This window comes from Salvelinus sp. IW2-2015, unplaced genomic scaffold, assembly GCF_002910315.2.
Source record: "Salvelinus sp. IW2-2015 unplaced genomic scaffold, ASM291031v2 Un_scaffold1126, whole genome shotgun sequence".
Lineage (NCBI taxonomy): Eukaryota > Metazoa > Chordata > Actinopteri > Salmoniformes > Salmonidae > Salvelinus > Salvelinus sp. IW2-2015.
This window is the reverse complement of record NW_019942740.1, coordinates 266,990-277,733: the sequence shown is the minus strand read 5'-3', so window position 1 is coordinate 277,733 and position 10,744 is coordinate 266,990. Positions and strand designations below refer to the sequence as shown.

General features: G+C 41.8%; 1 protein-coding gene across 1 annotated transcript; it reads left to right on the top strand.

Annotated features, from left to right (window-relative positions):
- The first annotated feature begins 5,948 nt into the window (after nt 1-5,948).
- On the top strand, nt 5,949-10,451 carry LOC112069824 (growth/differentiation factor 9-like). The gene is made up of 3 exons (XM_024137199.2): nt 5,949-6,600; nt 8,246-8,478; nt 8,652-10,451. The coding sequence occupies exons 1-3, from the start codon at nt 6,258-6,260 to the stop codon at nt 9,375-9,377; spliced, it is 1,302 nt and encodes a 433-aa protein (XP_023992967.1). The 5' UTR covers nt 5,949-6,257; the 3' UTR covers nt 9,378-10,451.
- The last annotated feature ends 293 nt before the right edge of the window (nt 10,452-10,744 follow it).

Here is a 10,744-nt window from a genome sequence, read left to right as displayed (position 1 = left end):
GGCGCTTGAAACATATTTATTTTTATTGAACCTTTAAACTAGGTCAAGTCAGTTCAGAACATATACACTATTTAAGCTCAAGCTCTTAGAAGCAGTTTTCACCAGAAAATAAATATCCTAGAAAAGTTTTCCCTGCTATTCAAGAAACAAATAGTTAGAGTATCTGGGTTACAAACTGCAGCAATTAATACCATCCCAAAAATGCCACTCTTTCCCACTCCCTGTTGTTGGACCATTCCAGTTCCCTTTCAGATTGCCATTAATCTCTTCTCACAGAGGGCTGGGCCCAGCATGTTATTCACAGCACAGAGGGCTAGCCATGAGGACAAGGATGAGCTCAACGCAACAATCATCTGTACCACTGGCCCAGTGCTCCACAAACACAGAGATCCCTCTGTGTAGCTGTTATTRCACAGGGTGAGGAGATCCATGTGTCCTGCCCTTAAAAATCACCCTTAACAAAACACAATCTGTCATCAGCTTCACATCCATGTGCCCTAGTGTGTGTTTGTGCGGTGCAAACTAAATTACAGGGATGAATTGAATCACTAACTCAATAACTATGAGGTCAGAATGACAGTTGGCTACCGTTATGAACTAACACGGAAGGATATCATATGTTGACAGATACACACGTTCTCAGTTCCTATAGTGTTAAACTGAGGATTAGCGCAGTTCCCTCATGGAGAGACAAGTGGCTGCTACTTACCTACTTACCTACTTACCTACTAACCTACTTATCCTGTTATCCGCAGGTTAGCTTAAATTCACAACAACTCAAACTAACTAGCCTCTTAGCTAGGGTTGCACTGAAAGTTTAACTCTCCCTCCTTTCATTGCAGCGATGTAGTTACTGTGTATCAACCCTCTTCTCTCGACAAACATGGCATGCCTGCGTGGCTACAATAAACAAGTTCCAAAACTGTTACAATGTTTCACTGACAGTGGCAAGTGAGACATCTGTGGACCGAATTGATACAATGTAGCATCGAGTGGCTATTGGTTTAATATCTGAGTGACAGCACAGTGAGGTGTCGGGATTTAGATTTAGTTTTTACAGTAATATCAGAGTGCAACGACTAAAATGGCTCAATTGCATACCTAGCATCAATTAACATWTTATAAGTAACCTAGAATAGGATTGAAATAATTATGCGTCAATAGTAGGCTACCGTACTCCAAATGGTATCTAGCCTACGGGAAAGAAATCKCTGCTCTCCCCGTGTTGATGATACCCCACATTAGCTGCTGCATACGCGCCTAATCTGCTCCTACTTAATACCTCTATATAGCAGTAGACACACTAACGTAGGCTATGCATAATTCACTCGGCTGTTTATTCACGACTTTTGTGAAACGCAGCAAATCTCTAGGCTACTTACAGCGAAGATGTCTGTGTCCGTGGCGGCCATCGTGAAGAAGTGAAGCGTGGGGAGAAGAATTGATGAGAGGCTGTCTTCATCGGGCCCTGGTGGGGTTGACAGTGGAACAGCTCAATTCATTCAATAGGGCTASTTTGTGGCAACACCCCCTATGTGCTGAAATGCAATTTGTTAAAGCCTCACATGCAGTAAGACTGTACTGTACATAATGGAGCCTCTATTGCTCTGATTTGGTACTGTAGAGGGGAGACAAATGACGCGCCTTGGTTTCCATGAGAGCAGATTTAAGAACGGAGAAGGAGAAACACAGACAGACCCTCTGCGCGTTGTTGGTCCGGTCCGGATGATAAACTGTAYATACAGACTGTAAATCAAGAGGTTGGAGAACAATAATGCTAATAGTCAAAACCCTGAAAAAAATATGCTCCATCTGTCATACATCAAGCATGCATTAGGACTTTGTTACAACAACATGTAGGCTGATAACAGGTGTTTTATAAACTGGCACAATGACAAAAACTATGCTGCTAAAGAAAACCAAGGTGTAACACTAGACTGGACTAGACTACGATATAATGGAATAGATCCGCTCTCTCTAAACTGGGAGAAGAAAAGTGGATGATACTGAAACGTGAACGCGCATATGGCGCTCACGGGCCTGGCACCCTTGGCATGCTCTGCAAAMATATTCTAATTTCCCATTAAAACTATTTTTGCTAGGCACCGGAAACAGCAGGTAGTGGTAGTGGGGGACCCTCGATGCATCATCCAGCCCAGCCTCACATTCAATTCGCAGCATCATAGAAGACGACGGACGGGACAGTCGGTGAGCGGAGAGTTTCAGAACAATAAGTTAACATMTTTCCGCTATCTGGGAAGAGGTGAACATTGAAAAATATGTATTTGACTATAGAAACTATATAGACTTTTTTGTTGGAGCACGGCGGCAAAGTAAATAACTCGGATTTGCTGAATACTGTTAAACCTCAGATCAATTGCAGTGATCCTGTGGAAAAGAAGCACAATGAGGATCTTATTCAAGACAATTATAAACATCGCTGTGTTCGTCAAACAGATCGATGATGTCAAGTTTGTCGTTGTWAAGAAAAGGTTTCACGARTTTGTGAACGGAGGAATGCATTTGGCCACAGAGAAGTCGGATTTGGACGAGAATATTTGCCGTGCCAGTTCCAAATCTGGTAAAATACTGAACTCCGACATTGAAAATAACAATTCATATTGTGCTTCAAGAATAAATGGAAATAGTTTGAACGATAATTTAAAAATGTATGCCTCTGCATATAAATGAATTAGGAGGATGCCCCAATGCGCACCCTGCAGGTTATGGAGGTGCCATTAGGTCAAGTAAGCCTATCAAACATTCTTATCAAGAACCCCCCACAATCAAGATACCGAATGTTTCAGCTGATCAAAGGATCAGAAAAACTGGAAAAACTACTGACCCTGTGTTTGCTATTGTGGCAGTGAAATCTCCACCACCGACAAGAACCAGTATTGGAATAAAGTGTTAATTAATGGGACCTAACATTTGAGAGATTCCAAGCATGTTGGAACAGATCTCCCGCTTCTCTACCACCAGAGGCAGCAGTGACTCCTAAACATCCAGGCAGAGTGAGCTCAGAGTGGAGTACGGTCACCTACACCTCCCCTGGGCCTTACATCAGACATCCAGAGCTAGGAGAGACGCCACAAACATCTGTCTCTCCACAGCTGAGGAGAACCCCAAACAAGCACCTGAAACAAGGGGATGATGTCAAGGATGTCAATAAGTACTCAGAGTCTCAGTCTCCACAGCTGAAGAGAACCCGAAACAAGCTCCTGAAAAAGGGCGACGACACCACCAATGATCTCACCAAGGTTACCAATAAGGATGCCAATAAGGTTACCAATAAGGATGCCAATAAGGTTACCAATAAGGTTACCAATAAGGATGCCAATCAAGGATGCCAATAAGGTTAACCAATAAAGGTTACCAATAAGGATGCCAATAAGGTTACCAATAAGGGATGCCAATAAGGTTTACCCAATAAGGTTACCAATTAAGGATGCCAATAAGGTTACCAATAAGATGCCAATAAGGTACCAATAAGGTTACCAAATAAGGATGCCAATAAGGATGCCAATAAGGATTCCAATAAGGTTACCAATAAGATGCCAATAAGGTTACCAATAAGGATGCCAATAAGGTTACCAATTAAGGGATGCCAATAAGGTTACCAATAAGGATGCCAATTAAGGATGCAATAGGCTGCCAATAAGTACTCTGATCAATCTGGAAGCTGCAGCTCTTGAGTGGCTGGTGAAGTCTGCTGCCGGTCTCTGGGGACAGATCTACAGCATCCTGTTACAGGACCCGCAGCTGGCCGAGAAGAAAGATTTCATCTCGGGTTTCACTGCCCTCCACCGGGCGGCCAAGGGCAGCAATACAGACATGGTCCGCAACATCCTGGACATCTCCAAGAAGAGAGGCACGGAGGAGGACGTCAACAGCATGACACAGGCGGGTTATACTCCTCTACACGTCGCTGTCATACACGGACATGATGGAGTAGTAACCTTGCTGGTGAGAGACTATGGAGTGAATACACTGAGCAGACTGATGGGACAAAGAAGGTGACAAACACCACGCTGGTGAAGACAGAGGACGACAGAAAGGATGGGCTGATAATGTTTTGCAGCTTTTTGGCATATCAGCTGCTTAGTTATTTAAGTCAGCTCCCTCCYTTGCTGAACCTGCCATAGAGAGCCTTGACCAAAATGACAATGAGCCACTCTTTCTGTGAGCCAGCACAGCCTGTGTGTGTGTGGAGGYGGGTCTGGAAAAAAAAACTATTAACCTGAATTAGGGCCAGACTAGTTACCATAATTTTCTCACATTTCCATTGACAGTTTTTTCTATTGTCTCTTTTTGGTCCATTTAGATTGTTAATGTAGATTGTATACAAAAAAAATGTTAAAAATGTTATGGTTAAAAATGTTCATGTTTTACTGTGACTTGTTGTAGGCTCCTACCTTATGGACCATAAGGTTAAAAACCAAATAAAATTAAGAAAACTAAATTTTAAAAAATAAAACATTTATAAAATAAAAAACTAAGTAAGTCCGCCAGAGTGTCTCTTTTGGGTCACCTTTGCCGGTCCCAAGCCCGGATAAAGGAGGAGGGTTGGAATTGTGARATAAAAAAAATCAAGAATCGACAGAAGAAAGTTCATTTGTAGTTTTAAACATATTTAGGGTGTTTTTTTACTCACTTTTTGTCTCTCCCARGACGTTATTCCTCTCTCCTACAGCGTCCATCATAATTACATGCACATGGCCAATTATGCAAATTAGGCGATAACGTCATTTAGTGATTCATAGCGACTTTTAGGACAGCCAATAGCCACTTTCCTTATTGAGGAGTTGGCAACACTGATTTAGGGGCTTCATATCAAAGGGGGTGAATACATATGCAAGTACCACTTTTCAGTTTTTTTCCCCTCCATTTCACCAATTTGGAKTATTTTGTGTATGTCCATTACATGAAATTCAACTAAAAATCCATTTAAATTACTGGTTGTAAGGCAACAAAATAGGAAAAAACGCCAAGGGGGATGAATACTTTTGCATGGCACTGTACTTGGATCACCTCAACCCTGTAAAACCTAACAGAAAACCTCTGGGTTTAAATTAAAAATAAAATAATCAATCGTCGCAGTGTAAAAACATTTACATGTAATCAGCACAGTGTTAAACTTTAAATTGATACAAGGTCTAAAAATCACGACACTTGAATCAGCGTATGCGTCGTTTAATATTCATCTTTTAAAAATAAATATAGACCACAACGACTTCTGTCTGCATGGAACTGTCAGGGGACAATAACTTCAGGAAGGGACATCTTTCAACTTAAGAGAAAAGATTATAAAGTAGTCATCTCCGTCTCATAAATCTAGGCCTACCAGACAACCTTTGTTCTTAACAGTTCTATAGGATTACTGACTATAGTAAAATGCCTCTCTTTTAACAGGATCCCCCTTCCACTGCCCTTAAACACACTATTCAACTATTGCCTGTGCTGGGTTGTAGAACAGTAAAAAGTACTTTCATAACCCCTTTCTACCCCGTAAACTCATGGAGCACTGACCTGAGAACTGGCAAATGCCCCCTGCAGTAAAACAACATACTTTTCATGTATGTATGTATGTATAATTTTTTTTGTACCTTTATTTAACTAGGCAAGTCAGTTAAGTACAAATTCTTATTTTCAATGACGGCCTAGGAACATACACATACACACACACATATATATATACATAAATACTTACACACTATGAGGTTGTAATAATACTGAGAAATTCTTTAAATGAAAATGCCCTAAACAAAAATAAGCAATTCGMTTTTTTTAGACAATTTTAAATGAAAACAATCACAGTGAGGTACTTATTGTTACCCAGAAATGATTTGATATGGGAGATAAAAACGTCAAGTGGAAGAGTTGTGGAACGTAAGGAGGTACGGACAGACAGAGTATCAGTACAAGCCCACCCTGACACAATTGGCCTTCTGATGTCAGTAGATTTGTGTGGCCACAGTTAAATGTTTACTGTATTTATGACTTGGTTAATTACAAGGATGACGCTCACCTGTAATCAGCCTATCAAAATCAGTCCTTCTACTATGCACTGACAGTTGAAGTTGCTCCTTCGGGAACGTTTCATATTTCTACATCTTCTGTGAAAAGACATTACCGTCCAAGGACCTTTACATTTTTGACGCAAGAGTTGATTGCGCACACCTGTTCAATTTGAGAGACTCGTGTATAGGTTGGTTGACTTGAGGGAGTTCTCCATCAAGTTGACGGATTGATTTACAATGGAGAATCCCCTTCACTTGACCTCTATTTTACTACAACTCTTTATCAGCGGCCTTTCACTCGGATCGTCCCCGACCACGTCAAATCTAGCTGACGAGTTTGGCGATTCCGCTTTGTACCAACATGGCAGTATCTTGTCACCCCTTCTGAAGGCGCTAACAGCACAGGGAGATACATGGCGATCCACCCCAGTAATGAGACCCGAGTCGAGATATGTTCGATACATGAAAAGACTGTACAGGATATCTTCAAGACATGAGAGGAGTTCGGAAGGAAACAACCACTTGTACAACACAGTTCGACTTATAACACCGCGGGATGAGTGCCTGGAGCAAAGCAAAGGTGAGTTTTGGGTAAACAATTTTATTTACATGGAAATGGAGTGAGGCCTATCTTACATTGGGACACTAATTTAAAACAGTGTACAAAACATTAGGAACACCTGCTCTTTCCATGACAGACTGATCAGGTGAAAGCTATGATGCATTATTGATGTCACTTGTTAAATCCACTTCAATCAGTGTAGATGGAGAGAAGAGGAGTTAAATAACGATTTTTAAGCCTTAAGACATGAGCTGTGTTTGAATACTCATACTAACCATACTGTTGTGACGTCTAATATGCTTATTGGTCATAGTATGGATATAGTTAGTATGCCAAAAGTTACCAGATGTCATACTAAATTCACCATAAGACAAAGTGAAGCAGTGGGCACTAAGTGCTTGTAGGGCCCATAATGCAATTCTTCAGAAAATTGGTGTAGCTTCACAAAGTTTAAGATTTGTAGAAAATATGCAACCTAAGTCTGACGAGAGCAGTTACAGATTCATTGCTCAGTCGAACAGTTGAAACCGGGATTCATCAGGGAAGAACTTCTCCAGCGTGCCAGTGGCCGTTGAAGGTATGCATTGGCCCACCAAAGTCGGATACGACGCCAAACTGCAGTCAGGTCAAGACCCTGTTGAGGACGACGAGCACGAAGATGAGCTTCCCTGAGGGTTTCTGACAGGTTGTCACCAGGGTGACCAGTTTGTGCAGAAATTCTTCGGTTGTGCAAGCCCACCGTTTCGTCAGTCGTCCAGGTGGCTGGTCTCAGACGATCCCGCAGGTTTAGAAACCGGATGTGGAGGTCCTGATATGGCTACACGTGGTCTGCAGTTTAGAGGCTGGTTGGACGTACTGCCAAAACTTTGAAATCAACGTTGGAGGCGGCTTATTGTAGAGAAATGAACATTTAATTATCTGTCAAAAGCTCTGGTGGACATTTATGCAGTAAGCATGCCAATTGAACGCTGTGTCATCTGTGGTATTTTTGTGACATAACTGCAAATTGTTTACTATGGCCTTTTATTGTCCCCATCACAAGGCACACCTGTGTAATGATCATGCTGTTTAATCAGCTTTTTGATATGCCACACCTGTCAGGTGGATGGATTATCTTGGCAAAGGAGAAATGCTCCCTCACTAACAGGGATGTAAACAKATTTGTGCACAGAACTTGAGAGAAATAAGCTATATGTGCGTATGGGGAAATTTCAGGGATCTTTTATTTCAGCTCATGAAACACGGGACCAACACTTTACATGTTGCGTTTTAGATATTTGTTCAGTGTATATTATTTGATATTTTTAGGCCATTGAAGTTGACACTTGGTTTTACCTCAGGCCTTTACTCTTCCCATGTTTTTAGAGCATATGTAGGCTTTCCTATTGTCTTAATTAGGCTACTAAAGAGGTTGTCACAGTTCTACCAAAGATGGTGGATAAATGAAGATGTTCTACTCAGGCCGTTTACCATTGTAAAAAACAACAACATTTGTCACAGTCCCGTTCTGCTTAAGGGGTGTCTCTCCCATAGGCACCAATGCATTAGCAGCTGGGTCTGGTCTGCTTAGTTTGACTGTATATGAAGCAGAAAAAAAGGAGTGAATGAAATGTCTCTGGTTCTACTTCTTATAGGCCTACATTTCCCATGTTTCCTTCCTCAGAGTTCTTCATGCAAGACCTCTCCTACAATTTGAGCCGTGTCAGAGCCAAGGAGCAGCTGCTGAAGTCTGTCCTGCTGTACTCCTTCGACCAAGAGCAGGCCACGTCCATAACTAACCAGTGTTACCAAGATTTGAAAGAGCAGAATACCCACAATCAGTGTCCTCTCTGCCCAAGCACCCATCACTCAGTTAACTTCCTGTTCCACACGGACCGCAGGAGGAAGTGGGTTGAGGTGATTTTTGGTTTAATTCAATGCAAAAAACATTATTTGTTACCTCAGGAAAATTGTATAAGGACTATATTTGATCATTTTTAAAAGCACAATTTAGCCACCTATGTGGATACACTGCATTTACAATCAGAGGACATTGTAAACGCTAACTTATTTTCATTGTGGCCCTCAAGGTGGACATCACAGCTTTCCTCCGCCCTCTCATCCAGTCCCACAAGAAGGACATTCACCTACTGATCAACCTGACCTGTGTGGAGGACAGAGGCAGAGGGGCTATGGCTGGAGGAGAGGAGTGGAGCGGTAGGGGCCCCGTGGAGCTCCACCTAAGGTCTCCGTCCTTGCTGCTGTACCTCAACGACACCAGCGAGCTGGCTCACCAAAGATGGCTGCCCACCAGGTCACAAGGTCATCTGAGGTCAGCCAATGAGGTGGACACCTTAGAGAGCCTGGCGGAGTTCAAACCGGAACAAAGGATCAGCCGGAGACTGAGGAGAGAATCTCCATATCTGTCGACGAACAACACAGGAGGCAAAACGAGCACGAAGACCGTCCTCCCGGACCTCCTCCCGAGTTCTGACTTCCCTACGAGCGACTGTGCCTTGTACGACTTCAGAGTGAGCTTCAGTGAGCTCAAACTGAGCCATTGGATCATTTTCCCCCACAGGTACAACCCCAGGTACTGTAAAGGCACCTGTCCCAGGGCTGTGGGGTTCATCTACGGCTCCCCCAGACACACCTTCTTCCAGAACATGATCTACCACAAACTGGACTCCTCTGTGCCAAGACCTTCCTGTGTTCCTTCAGAGTACAACCCTCTGAGTGTTTTAACCCTTGAAGCTGACTCCATTGCCTACAAGGAGTTAGATGAAATGATCGCTACGAGGTGCACATGTCGCTAAAGGCCCACCTCCAGGGTCGGGCTCAATTCCATTTCAATCTAAACTGAAATTCCAATTGTTCTCTACTTTTCAATGTAAAAAAAAAAGTCCACTTGCTCCGGCTGATCTGGAAATTGACTGAATTGAAATGGAATTGACCCCAACCCTACCTACCTCACTGCCTGATGACGTTGTTTTATCAGCCTCAACACTTTGACTGTTAACCTACCTTCTGCTTTGACTGCCGCTCGACTTATTCCATCCTCCTCAAACGCTTGACTTTAATGACTTTATCACATTCATTGGCTATTGTAACATCCTGGTCTGGTGACTTCATGCCAAAACATCAGTGTCTTTGCCAAAACATCAGTGTCTTTGCCAAAACATCAGTGTCTTTGCCAAAACATCAGTGTCTTTGCCAAAACATCAGTGCGTTGAGTTCGATTTGATCTAGAACAGATGTATTTACTCACTTGCCAAAATGTATTTTTATCGAAATGGAAAATATGGCATTGATTTCTTTATGTGAAGTGGTAGGAGGAATGTTGTGAAGATGTCTTGTTTGTTTGTCATCTGCTTTTGCATTGTGTTGACATGCATGGATTGATATTTTACATATTAATTTGATATAATTATTATTATGATTTAAGTTATTTTTTGTTAATTTATTTTGGGTGTTCTGTCATTATTCTTTCACGCTAAGTGGTACATTTTTAAGTACATCTGTTCTGGACAAAATATTTTTAAAAAGTAGTCCTATATACTCGTATCAAACACTTTCACGTTTCATTTTATTCCTGGGGATTGCAGACGGTTGTTTCATGAACAACCTCTCTTTTCATACGGTCCAGAATGTAAGTTATCTTGTATGGCCAACTTGATGTTTCAGTGTGTATTTATTACTCTGGGTCATGAAATGACTGCATACCTATATGAATTTGTATTGACAAATTTAACTAAAATGCATGTCGTCTATTTATGCAACAAACAAAACAAAAAAATACTGTACAGTCTTGTTTGGCTCACTGATTATCACAAATGTTAAATTTAATAACTTAAAATATTAGTTTGGAAAAAATAAAGAGTACGCAAAGATCCTTGTTTCATTCCATATAAATCATTCTAAATTGCATGGGTTGTTTGTTCTGACTTACAAACACATTTGACTGTTGCTGAGATACACACTAGCCGCTGTTCCCTGGGCGTTGAAGACGTTGATGTCGATTTAAGGCAGCCCCCCGCACCTCTCTGATTCAGAGGGGTTGGGTTAAATGCAGAAGACGCAGTTCAGTTGAATGCATTCAGTTGTACAACTGACAAGGTATCCCCCTTTCCCTTTAAAGCTTGTGTGCGTCTGCAATCATGTCTGAATTGACACCTGTACTAGA